Raw genomic sequence first — 12,355 nt, 5'->3', positions numbered from 1 at the left:
AGGGAAAACAAAACTCAACAAAGGACAGAGACGACTGTGGGTCGAAGGGGGAGGTAGGGCTCCCTCTGCTTACAGGGTGGGCTGGGAGGGGCGGGACACAGGCCCTACACGGGGTCCTGCCAGGCTGTATGTCACCAGGGGTCAGGATCAGCCCTGGAAGGAGTTCTTGCAGCCTCAGATGGTGTTTACGATCAGGGTTCTTGTTTCCGGAAGAAACTCTTACCGTGTGGGGGCAGGGCAGCGGGGTACAGAAGGAGTCCCTGTCCATCCAGGGAGGCCAGTGACCAGGCGGTCTGATGGGGAAGGGGGTGCCAGTAGGTCCACAGAGGTGCGGCACCCCAGAACTGAGCCGTCCTGTTGGGGTGGAGCTGGGGTGGAGGCAGCACGTCACCTGGCGGTCGGTGGGGGTGGTGAGTGGGGATGCTGGACACACGTCGGGTGGCCACTTTTCCTGTCACAGCGCAGTGCACCAGGCCGATGGCAAGAGTCCACCGTGGCTGCGCCTTGTCTCCTTGCCACTGTTGTTCAGCGTCCACACTCGGTCCTCGTTCCCTGCTCTGCCACTGCCCTCCCCTTTGGGGCGCAGGGGTCCAGGGCCAGCCTCGCCGAGGCCTTTGGTTGCGAACCCCGAGGCCGCCGGTCCGCCACTTTGCCGGAAGCCCTCTCGTCTTCTATTGTTTAAAAAGAGACTGTTTTATGGAACGATCAGGAGGACGGTGTACCCCTCCCGTGTGGGAGGAGGGTATGGTCAACGGCTTCCGTGCAGTTACAGCCAAGAGCGAAGCCCAGGGAGCCGGGACTCTAGGCCCCGTCCTGCCCGGGGAGGGGGCGGGGGCTGCGCAGCCTGGGGGCCATAGCTGCCCTCCTTCCTGCCTGGTGCCGCATCGCTGTGCTGTGCGGTGCCATCCATCCGGGGTGGGCCTTGGTGCTGGCTGAACAGGCCTGGGGGTCCCCTCGGGGCTGGGCCGGAGGCTGGACCACCCCTGGAGGAGCGCTCCCCCTTGGGTGCTCTGAACTCGCCGTGGATGGAAAGCCGGTGACCAGAGTGCGTCTGCTGGTGCCGTGTGTGCACTGCGGAGTAAGAATTCGGTTTGCGCCTAGGTGACTGCAGCGTTTCGCACGGCATGGCAAAACGGACAGGCTAGGATTTTGTACAGTCGAGGCAGTTCAGTGCTCAGCTGCGAATGGAGGGCGACGGTTCAAGCCCACCGGCTGCTCTTTGGGAGAAAGACGAGGAAGAGTACTTCCCCGAAAGTGTCCCCCCTCGGAAACCCACCAGAGCATTTTGGGGCCAACCTCGAGGGTCACTAGGAGTCGGAATTGACAGCAGTGGTTTGGGTTTTTTTTTTAAATCATAGTTTAAATGATAAGGATATGATAATTTACTTACGATGAAACTCAAAATTGTCAGACTGCTTCACCTAGGGGGCCACTGTGGATTATCTGTAGGGGTTACTGCGGGTGGGCTGCGGGGGTCGCAGTAGTCACCCATTCCTGGTGCCAGGGGGGTGTTCTGGGGCACCTAAGAAGGGAAGGAGGATGGGAGCGGCCTGCAGTCCCACTCCAGGTGAGGCAGCCGTGAGGTGCACCCCCAGTGTGGTGTCTCTCCCTCAGGCACCAAGCTCTTGGGAGGCTCGTGCGTAATCCGCAAGCACAGTGGGTGATCTGTGGACGCCTGTGCACTGTCACTGTGTGTCCTGAGCTGTCCCTGGAGTGCTTTCAGAGACACGCTTCCTGTGCCACTGCTGATGCTATGTTAGCCTGTGGGTGATGGGCGAATTGTGCCTCCAACAGCTATGTCAGCCCCACCTGTCTCTGAACGTGGCCTTGGCTGCAAAGAGGGCCTTTGTGATAGTCCTGTGAGATCAAACCTGAGTCAGAGCCCCAGTGGGGAGCCCCTGAGGGAAGATCCCTCCAAGCCAGCAGCCGTGGGACCAGGCAGGACCTGCCCCTGTAGACATCTGGGAGCTTGTGGCCCTGCGGCACCTGAGTCCTGACCCTCTGCTTCCGGAGCCGGGGGAGAAGCTGCTGTCTCGGGAAGCCCTGAAAGCCATGCTAGTGTCAAGCCCAGCTTCCCCCGGTCTGTGTGGGGCCCCTGCTGCCCCTTCCTAGCTCCGAGGGCTCCCAGTCCTGGCCACCTGACAGCCAGGGAATGGCTGTGTCCTCGGATGAGATGTCCGCCCCCGGGAACTCTGCAGAATGTGAAGTTCACAGTGGGGACAAGGGCAGGGCCCTGGGGGGTGTGAGGTGAGGGGTGCAGATGGCACACAGGCAACCTCGGGTACCATACCTGGTCAGGTCAGGTTCACCACTCAGCTCTGAGGGATGGCAGCAGGACTGCTTGGTTGTGGGCCCCTTCTCCACCATAACCCCTCCTTCCTCCAGCTTATGGGGGGAGGGCGGGTAGAGAGTCTCAGAGGCACCGGTGGTGCAGGTGGTGAGGGGACACGGTGGCCTTCCAGGTCCCACAAGTCCACCCCAGCTGGACTCCTGGGCTAGGTGCTGGTCTGAGGGCAGCAGGGGTTGTAGGCAGGTGGCCATGGGCCTAGGGCCAGCTGAGGCCTTGGGGGCAGCTGTGGGTCCAAGGACTGCTAGGGCCTTGGGGGCAGCTGTGGGGGGCTGTGGGCCCAGGGACAGCTGGGGCCTTGGGGACAGTTGTGGGGACTGTGGACCTGTGTGTGCTGGTGTGTCCCTGTAGACCACACTGTGCCACAAGCATACTAGGTGCTTTTGGTGTGTGTCCTGCTTGTGCTGGCCCCCGAGTGTGCACCGTGTCTGTTCAATGTGGGCCTGTGTGTCCCCACCCATGTGTGGCTTTGGTATGTCCCCGAGTGACCCACACACATGTCTGTGGCCATGGCACGTGTCTCTACACGTGTCCTGCACCTTGGACACAGCAAAGACACAGACATGAGTCCTAGGAGACAATGTGGGATGCCAAGTCCTGGGTGTCTGCATTGCCACGTCCAGGTATCCTAGCGACAGGGCTCCTTGTATCCTAGCAACCAGGTCCCCATCCTTGAGGAGGGAGGTTGCTCTGTGTTGAGTCCCTTCAAAGCCACAGGGGAAGCAGCCCTGTGACAGGGTGGTGTCAGTGACTCAGGTCAGAGGTCAGTGTGTGGCCTTGGCCCCTGGTGTCCATCTGAGTCAGCTGCACGTGCGCACCCTAGCAGATGAGCCAAACCCACCTCTGTGCCCCCCACCCACGTGCACGTGCTGGAGAGGGGCCGGTCCCAGGGGCACAAGGTCTGGCTGTGCCCTGGGCTGAGCAGCTGAGGTTTCAAAGGCTGGGGTCCGGCAGGGCGCAGGTACTGGCAGGGGGTGCGGGGAAGCTGGGCAGGGGGTAGCTGTGCTCTGGAGCCCCGGGCAGTCTCTTGAGGTGACATGAGAGCACCCGCCACCCTTCCCCGCTGGGACTCACTGTCCACCCTGCATCTGGTTCTGGCATGTCTGTGGATTGGAACCTGTCCGTGTGTCTGTCACCATGTCCATATGTCTATCCATGTCCTTGTGTCTGAGCCTGTTTCCACGTCCATGTGTCTGTGTGCTGAGCCCGTTTGTGTTCATGTCTGTGGGTGCGTGTGCTGAGTGGCATGCCTGTCTATCTGGGTCTATGGGGCCCCATCTGTCGTCTCTCTGTATTCCTTCATCTGTCTACTGTGTGGGGTGAGGTGAGCCTTCTCTACACGCTCCCCCTCCAGCCCACGTGGCCCCTCCCCTCCCCCCCCCTCCAAGCGGCAGCTCAGCAGCGACTGCGTCTGACTCTGGCGTCTACAGAGAAGATCCAGCTGCCGCTGCTGCCACCAGCACTGCAGCAGACCACTCAGTGCTTGGGGAGGGGCCTCCTGCAGCCCCTCAGCACTCCAGCCCCTAGCCTCGCCTGCTTGAAACCTGAACCCCACATCCCAGCACTGACCCACCCCCACCCCGACAAGGTGAGCACCTGAGTCTGCAGAGGGGGTTGGGTGGTGGGGAGGTGGCTCTGGCAGGGCAGAACTGGAGAGTGGGGGTGGATGGAAGGAAGCTCTGTGTGTCTGGTCCTGTGTGTCCAGGCTCCAGCATTTTGGGGCATGTTTTGCCTGTGTGAGCTCAGACACACGGCCCTTGGGAGTCTGCATGTGCATGTGGCTCAGTGTAGGCATCTTCATGTGTATCTGTGTGTGCGCACACACATATTGCTGTATCTCTGAACCTGTGTGCACGGAGCAGCTGTGTGGTCATGTGTCCCTGGTGTGGACACGTGTTTTGGCGTGTACCCACATCCATGCATCTCATTTGGGTGTCTATAAACCAATACGACTACGTTCCTGTGTGAACAGGGCTGTGTATGTCACCTGTGTCCTTGTCCTTGCATGTGTGTCATGTGGTGTCTGTCCTCTGTCCCTATGAATGTGTCCCATGTCTATGTCACCTGTCTATGCCTGTGTCCTTGCATGTGTGCCATGTCTGTCTTGTCTATATGACTCTGTCATGTGTCCCAGTATCCGTGCCATGTGTCTGTCCCGTGTCCGTGTGAATCTCTCATGTTTCCATGTGAAGTTCTTATGTGTCCATGTGTGCCTGTCCCTGTGTGAATCTGTGTACATGTCCCTGTCTATGTGCCATGTCTCTGTCTCATGTCTGTGTGAATCTCTCATGTCCTTATGGCCCTGTAGATGCCATGTGCCTGTTTGTTCCAGGTCTGTGTGAATCTGTGGGTCCCCTGTGTCCCTCCCACATGTGTGTCATGTGCTCAGTGACCCCTCATGGCCCTGCATGCGCACACACGTGCCTCAGGTCTATGCATGTGAGGTACAGACACACGTGTCTACCTGTCTCCCAGGTCATGGAGTCCCTCTTCCCTGCTCCGTTCTGGGAGGTCTTCTACGGCAGCCACCTACAGGGCAACCTCTCACTGCTGGGCGCCAATGCCAGCCTGCTGCCCCCAGCTCTGCTGCTCAACACCAGCCACGGTACCTTCCTGTCCCTCGGGCTCAAGGGCTCCATCGTGGGGCTCTACCTGGCTGTCTGCGTTGGGGGGCTACTGGGAAACTGCCTCGTCATGTACGTCATCCTCAGGTAGGCCGCCCCCTTCTCCCAGATGGCAGAGGGGGAAACTGAGGCAGTGCTGTTCAGGGACTTCCTTGTTTCCCAGGGGAGCAGTCAGTCCTGAGGCCCTGGACACTGACCCTTCTGTCAGAGGGAGGAGAGGACTCAGGCCCATCCCTGCTTGTTGGGGGAAGGTGAAGCTATATGTAGTTCAGTCACCACAGTGATCACTCTGCACAAATGACCTCACCGTTGAGGTGTCTGAGGTGGGCCAGGCTCCGTGCCAAGCTGTCTGAGTGAAAGGCACCAGGCCCGGCACAGAGGACTCTGTTCTGAGGGGGGCCTCCCCACTGATGGCAGACGGACATGTGGGTCTGTGGTGCTGGGCAGCCTGTGGCCCACTCTCTGGGCTCCAGGGCTCATGACAGGTGGCCCTGCTGTGGGGGGCTGGTATGCTGGGAGTGGGGCGGGTGAGGGAAGACTGAAAGGAGTGAAGATGGCAGGGAGGGAGAGTTCTGACCAGGATGCCATGCAGATGAGAGTGGGTGCCAGGGCAGGGGCAGGCTGGCACCGCCACATTAGGGAGCCCCGACCAGAGATGTGAGCACCTGACCCAGGAAGCCAAGAGCTGGAAGATGTGCTCAGAGCCCGGAGCCACGGCCTTTCCACCCATTTAAGGGTGAGCAGCAGAGTCGGGCCAGTGGCAGGGCCAGGACTGGGAGAGCCCAGGCTCTGCTCATCACGTGACAGTGACCAAGTCCCGTTCCCTCTGGGTCTGGTTGTCACCACTTGGACAATGAGGAAGGTGAAGCAGAGAGCTTGATGTGTGTGTGCTTGTGTGTGCAGGTATGCATGCATGCACAAATGCATATGCACGGAGGACATGTGTGCATACACATGCATGCATGGCACATGTGCACCCATGACACAGATGCAACAGAAACACATGCAAGCACACATGTGTATGCAAATTCATATTCATTAAAGTGCACATAGAGCATGCACGCACACACACCCCGTGCACATGTACATGTAACCTGTATGTGTGCCCGCAGTGCAGGCATGGATGTCTATGTGTGGGTCGTACGCATGTGCATGCACATGTGTGCGCATGTGATACACAGCTAGACAAAGGACGGGCAGGAGATCTGGACTGCGACGCAGGATTCTGGGAAGACTGTTCGAACCCCCAAACCAGAGGTGGCTGGAAGGCGTCCTGAGCTGGGGCCAGCGGACAGGGCGGCCACACACCCATGTTCACACTTGCTGTGTGGGGCTGGGAAGCCCTGTGAGCATCTCCTTGAATCCAAGCAGGCAGGGAGGGCAGGGTTGTGATCCACGGATGGTCACCAGACCATTCTCTGGAAACACCCTGACCACATGGGCCCGGGAACAGCACATGGTGTCCTCAAAGCTGGTGCATCCAGACCAGCTGCCTCCAGACTCAAAAGCACCCTGCCAACTCTCTCTGAAAGCGATTCAGGGCCCCGGAGTCTGTTTGTCCTCTGTAGAGTGGGACCACCGCCCATGGGGCTCACAAGTCTGAAGGTGGATGGGGTCCATGTGGAGGTTTCTGTGATGGTCTCTGCTGTTAGTACTTGAGCATAATCGAGGTTTCTTTGTGCTTATTTTTAATCCTTCTCTCAGAGGTAGAATGAAACCACCATTCTTTTATGGCAGCTAAATGAACACAGCAAGCTATCAGGGGTGGTGCTGTCTCCATGCTCACATCACCTCCACTCCCCTCCTCCCACCTTCCATCACCTCCACCCCTCCCCCTCCCACCATCACCATCTCTACCCCTCCCCTCCCACCATCACCTCTAACAATACCCTCCCACCTCCATCACTGCCACCCCCCCGCACCATTATCACTGTGATGGCCACCACCATCAAACTCCCTCCACCCCATGCCTTCCACTATCACCTCCTCTCCTCTCCTCCCGTCCCATCCCATTCCCACCACAGCAGCCACCACCTCCAATGCCCTCCACTGTCACCCTGCCACTCCTCTGCCACCACTACCACCACTGCTGTCGAGCTCACGAATAAGTGTGATGTCGATCACAGTTTCCCAAGCACTGCTGCAGGTGCTCTGCTCCAGCCACATCCTGCACCACTTTCTGTCTGTGTCTCGGCACGACCCAAGGTGCTGTGATGGACTTGTGTGGGCTCTGAGAACCCCCTGGCAGCTTTAGGGCCAATCCACCTTGTTGTCAATGAGAGGTCTTAGGGGGAGATCCCACAGGAGAGGACAGGCTCCTTCCCCTTTTACCATGGAGCAGAGTCCAGTGTGCTCTGTCTGCCCGCCCCACCCCCGTGCCTCAATGTCTCCAAAACAGACTTCAAGGGCCTCTACCCTTTGTGTGGCCCCAGAGTCCATGAGCTCATTAGGATGGCTGCCCAGCTTTATCCTGAGACCCACCTGGGTACCTCAGCTTGGGCACAGAGTCTGCATTAGACCAGGATCCTGTGTGGTCTTGGGGCAGCTGGAGGCGCTCTTTGCTGTCAGGTCCAGCCAGGATGTCGAATGAAGCCTCCCCTTCCCCCCTTGCCCCTCCCCACAGACACACCAAGATGAAGACAGCTACCAACATTTACATCTTTAACCTGGCACTGGCGGACACACTGGTCCTGCTGACGCTGCCCTTCCAGGGCACGGACATCCTCCTGGGCTTCTGGCCGTTTGGAAACGTCCTGTGCAAGACGGTCATTGCCATCGACTACTACAACATGTTCACCAGCACCTTCACGCTCACTGCCATGAGTGTGGACCGCTACGTGGCCATCTGTCACCCTATCCGTGCCCTCGACGTCCGGACGTCCAGCAAAGCCCAGGCCATTAATGTGGCCATCTGGGCGCTGGCCTCTATCATCGGCATCCCTGTCGCCATCATGGGCTCTGCACAGGTGGAGGACGAAGGTCAGTGTGTGTCCCACACCCTGGGGCAGCCTTGGACTTCCCACCCAGGGCCGGCATCAGCCCTGCCTGCCGTCCTGTGCCCCAGCCCCATTCCCTGTCCCTGAGCGTCTGACTTCCTTTACCCACAGAGATCGAGTGCCTTGTGGAGATCCCTGCCCCGCAGGACTACTGGGGGCCGGTGTTTGCCATCTGCGTCTTCCTCTTCTCCTTCGTCATACCTGTCCTCATCATCTCCGTCTGCTACTCGCTCATGATCCGGCGACTGCGCGGCGTCCGCCTGCTCTCCGGCTCTCGGGAGAAGGACCGGAATCTGCGGCGCATCACGCGGCTGGTGCTGGTGGTGGTGGCCGTGTTCGTGGGCTGCTGGACGCCCGTGCAGGTCTTCGTGCTGGTGCAGGGGCTGGGCGTGCAGCCGAGCAGCGAGGCTACCGTGGCCTTGCTGCGCTTCTGCACGGCCCTCGGCTATGTCAACAGCTGTCTCAACCCCATTCTCTATGCCTTCCTGGATGAGAACTTCAAGGCCTGCTTCCGAAAGTTCTGCTGCGCCTCCGCCCTGCGCCGGGACACGCAGGTGTCTGACCGCGTGCGCAGCGTCGCCAAGGACGCTGGCCTGGCTCGCCAGACCACAGAGACAGTACCACGGCCCGCATGACTAGGCGTGGACCTGCCCCTGGCGCCCGTCAGCCCGCAGAGCCCGTCCACGCCCAATACGGAGCTCACGCAGGTCACTGCGCTCTAGGCTGCTGGTGGCGCGTCCCCTCGACCCGGACGCTTGGCTCTGGGGCTACTGGAAAGCCGAAGGGCAGGACATGGTGACAGGGCAGTGAGGCCCTCATGTTGCTAGCTGGACCCCCTGCCAAGACCATGTCTGTCTCCCGGTCTCCCCAGTATGCCTCCAGCATAGACAGCCCCGTCCCTCGTCCTGTGTATGTCCGCAGGTCTGCCCGGTGCCCCAGCCCTGTGACTCTGCCATGGACTATGGGACTTGCCCAGTTGAGCTTGGCACCGCCACCTCCTGCAGCACCTGCCTCCCTTCCCTCTTGCAGCTGAAGGCCTCGTGCCCTGTCTGGGCCTTGGTGGCCTTGGACAGAGGCGGGCTCCCACTGGCCTGTGCTGCCGCAGCAGTCTGACTGCCCCAGACTGTGAGTGCCCACTCCTCAGGGCCTGGATGCAGAGGGGAGGGACTAAGGGACATCCAGAGAATGTCTCGTCCCTGACCTACAGCCAGAGATGGAGGGGGCAAGGGACAGTGACCCACCGCCTCCCTGCACATGAACTTGGCAGACAGCATGCTAAAAAAGCCACCCCCACCAGCACCTAGGACTGAGCTGCAGACCCCTGCCAGGTGGCCTGGGGCCCTTGCACAGCACAGGACACTGGCACTACCCTGCCTCCGCGCCTGGCGGGGTGGGGACCAAGTTGTGAATTTCTTCCAAGTTACCATGCACCTTATGTATTTATGCATGCCCTAGTATCACCTGTGCTTCTCGACACCCCAAGCCTGTCTCCAGGGCGGGGAGGGCCTTAATAAACACCTGCTCATGACTGCCCACGGCCGGCCTGCCCGGGTGTTTGGGGCTGGTGTGGGGTGGGAGGCAGCCGGGGACTCCAATGTGCCCCTCTTGTCTCACTCCTTCTCCCAGGTTGTGCAGGGCTGGAAGGGTCCTGACCGGGGGCCCTGAGTTTGTGGGGTCCTGGCAGCTGCTATTCCTCTTATTTAGTACAACAACTCCCTCTTGGGATCCTGGGTGCGTGTCCTCCTCCCGGTCCAGGGTCTGTTTATTCAAAGATCCAACTCAAGCCCAAACACCAAACTCACTGCCATGGAGTTGATGCCGACTCACAGCGCCCCTGAAGGACAAGGTGGACTCTGGAAAGAGGGGGTTTTCTACTCCTGTAAAGAGTTACCAACCACCTCAATACCCTCCCTTCCTTTGAATGGGTCTGAGGTGGGGGCTGGTGGAATGCTGGCCAGCATCCGGGCCACTGTGGGCCCCTGAGCCAGAGGGAGGCATGGTGGGGTGCAGGGTGTTCTGGCTTGAAGGGTTGTGTCCATGGCCACTGGACATTGACCAATGTGAAGATGGCAAACCTGCTTCTACAATACTTGGTACTGGGTGGGGAGTAGGGTTGGTGGTGGCGGTGGGGTGGCCAGGGAGGTGGGAGCCTATCCCTCAGAGCTGATGAACAGCTCCCAGGCCTCATAGTGATCCCCCAGAGTCCAGGTCAGGATGGAAGGAAGGTCTAAGGGAGCAGCCAGGGGATGCAGATTGGGGCAGGGAGGGGGGTGCCAAGGAGCCTGGTCTTCAACCCTGCCTGCTGCTCCCCTGATGCCCTGTTCCCAGGGACAGGCACATCCCATGGAGTGCCAGGGACTCCCTGGAGGGCACAGCTGGCTCTGCATCTCCCCACCTCTGCCCACTAGGGTCCCCTGCCGGCCTCTTCCCCCCAGCCCCACCTCTGCCTGCAACTCCCTGAATTCTCACCCCATCTGTGTCAGTCCGGGTTGACTAGAGAAACAAATTCAGAGACACTCATATGTGTGTAAGAGAGAACTTTATATCAAAGAGCAATTAGACATTAAGAAAACGTGCCAGCCCAGTCCAGATCAAGCCCATAAGTCTGATATGAACCCATATGTCGACACTAGTTCATAAATTCCTCTTCAGACTCACACAGCCATACAATATGATGCTGAATGCAGGAAGATCACAGGTCAGTGGGTGGAAAGTCTTGTGGATCCAGTGGTGTAGAAGCATCTCAGCTCTGGCGTAGGTATCCATGTGGCTCCTCTAGGTCCAGGGCTCTGGCTCTTGTGGCTTGTCAACAAAAATGTCTCACAGGGAGAGAATGTGTGTCTGGCCTCCGGGGAGCTATTTATATCCGTAGGGTGGCCAAATGAAATCATCAAGCTGCAACCTGATTGACAGGCTAGACTCCACCCCTTTGCAAGTTGACAGATTATGTAACTGCCACAACCCACCTCCTTCCACCTGTGTCCCCTCTGCCCTCCTCTCCCCTCAATCCCACCTCTGCCTGCTTCTTCTCCTCCAGCCCCACCCCCAGCCTCATGTCCCTCTCTCTCCCACTTCTATCCCCACTTCAGCTCCTGCCGCTGTCATCTCACCTTTGCTGAGCCACCCAGCTTCCTCACAGGGTCTGCGGGGCCTGGGGATGGTCAGTGGCTAGCCGTTGGGCCCAGAGCTGTTGGGAGGTCGAGTGTCTGGAGGTGGTGAGTTCACTGAGGCTGTGGACACTGACCACCAGAATGCTAGGGCCCCGCCAAGGGTGGCCCTGCTGGGCATGAGCTGGGGGAGTGTGAAGGGGCAGGGGGCTGGAAGGGAGGCCTGACTTCTCCTTGTCCAGGAGCCAGGGCACAACCTGCCCAGTGTAACCCGTGGCAGGAAGTCCTTGGTGGGGACAGCCAGCGTCCCTGGGCAGGCAGACCAAGCTCATCCCTGTGCCCCTCTTGGCTGTCCCACAGCCCTGGGTTCTGGGGGCTTGTTGGAACCTGTGCATACCCTTCCCCTTGGATGTGGGGATGGTCTGTGGTGTCAGCCTGGGTCTGATGGCCCTAGCCCTATGCCATTGTGGGGTTGGAAAGACCTCGTGACTCCCGGATAAAGATGTGGGCAGAGCAGGAGTGCCGAATGCATGAAGAGCTGGGGCCAGGTTCTGCCTGGGCAGCCAGAAGACAGAAGGGCCGGCTGAGGTGGGTCACTGGGTCACTCCCAGCAGCCAGTGTTCTGGGCAGTAGGCGCCCCCTGCAGTGCACCGCCTGCCTGACCCATCGCACCCCTTGCCCACGGTGGCCCCTGGAGCCTCTCTAGGAGCCCAGCACAGAGATAGCGCCCGCCTGGAGGGCGGGGACCCAGACCTCGGTCTCTGCTCCTGGAGGCGTGATTTCAGCTCCAGACTACCCAGTTCTTCCCGGGAAAATCCTCCGCAGCCCCCTGAACTGTTCACCCAGACTTGTTTGAAATGACACGTGTTTTCCCATACACATTTCACCGCAGTAGAAGTTTTTTGTTTTTTTTTTTAAGTGGCCTGCAGGCCCCAGGTGTGCGTGGACTTCAGAGCAGGACGTGGCCGGCGGGGCAGGGCGGGGCCTCAGAGAGGTCGGGGTGGGGTGGGGGCTGGGGTTGAGGGTGGAGAGGCTGGACTTCCCCTTGGCTCCCTGAGAGGCAGGGTGCCGGGGCTTGGGGAAAACACCGGCTCCCACTCTTTCCAGCCCCAAGGCCACCATAGCCTCAGCTGGACACCCAGAGCTGGAACTCCAGGGGCACGCCCTCGAGCCGCTGGTGACTAGTGGATACGGGACTGTGAGGAGTCGATGAAGGAGGAAATGGAACCAACAGGGCAAGGGGGCTGTGCACACCCTCTGGACTGGGTCTTGAAGAGGGAG

The 12,355-nt window shown here is 59.7% G+C and overlaps 1 protein-coding gene across 3 annotated transcripts; it reads left to right on the top strand.

The window, feature by feature from the left end:
* The first annotated feature begins 4,825 nt into the window (after nucleotides 1–4,825).
* On the top strand, nucleotides 4,826–8,602 carry OPRL1 (opioid related nociceptin receptor 1). Of its 3 annotated transcripts, none has more exons than XM_075528626.1 (3): nucleotides 4,826–5,043; nucleotides 7,595–7,950; nucleotides 8,079–8,602. In XM_075528626.1, the coding sequence occupies exons 1-3, from the start codon at nucleotides 4,826–4,828 to the stop codon at nucleotides 8,600–8,602; spliced, it is 1,098 nt and encodes a 365-aa protein (XP_075384741.1). The 3 variants fall into 3 exon arrangements, with proteins under 3 accessions (XP_075384741.1, XP_075384740.1, XP_075384742.1); XM_075528625.1 differs by having other exon boundaries at nucleotides 4,826–5,058; XM_075528627.1 differs by having other exon boundaries at nucleotides 4,950–5,104.
* Nucleotides 8,603–12,355: the final 3,753 nt, after the last annotated feature.

The sequence above is a fragment of the Tenrec ecaudatus genome, chromosome 12, assembly GCF_050624435.1.
Source record: "Tenrec ecaudatus isolate mTenEca1 chromosome 12, mTenEca1.hap1, whole genome shotgun sequence".
In the NCBI taxonomy this organism is placed as follows: Eukaryota; Metazoa; Chordata; class Mammalia; order Afrosoricida; family Tenrecidae; genus Tenrec; species Tenrec ecaudatus.
Note: the sequence above shows the minus strand (reverse complement) of the source record. Positions and strands in the feature narration are given on the sequence as shown.

What these genes read in the sequence shown, in the direction of transcription:
- OPRL1 (XM_075528625.1), top strand. Translation starts at nt 4,826, where the DNA reads ATGGAGTCCCTCTTCCCTGCTCCGTTCTGGGAGGTCTTCTACGGCAGC. An exon ending in GTCATGTACGTCATCCTCAG is followed by an intron (nt 5,059 to 7,594) that starts GTAGGCCGCCCC and finishes CCCTCCCCACAG; the next exon opens with ACACACCAAGATGAAGACAG. An exon ending in TGCACAGGTGGAGGACGAAG is followed by an intron (nt 7,951 to 8,078) that starts GTCAGTGTGTGT and finishes CTTTACCCACAG; the next exon opens with AGATCGAGTGCCTTGTGGAG.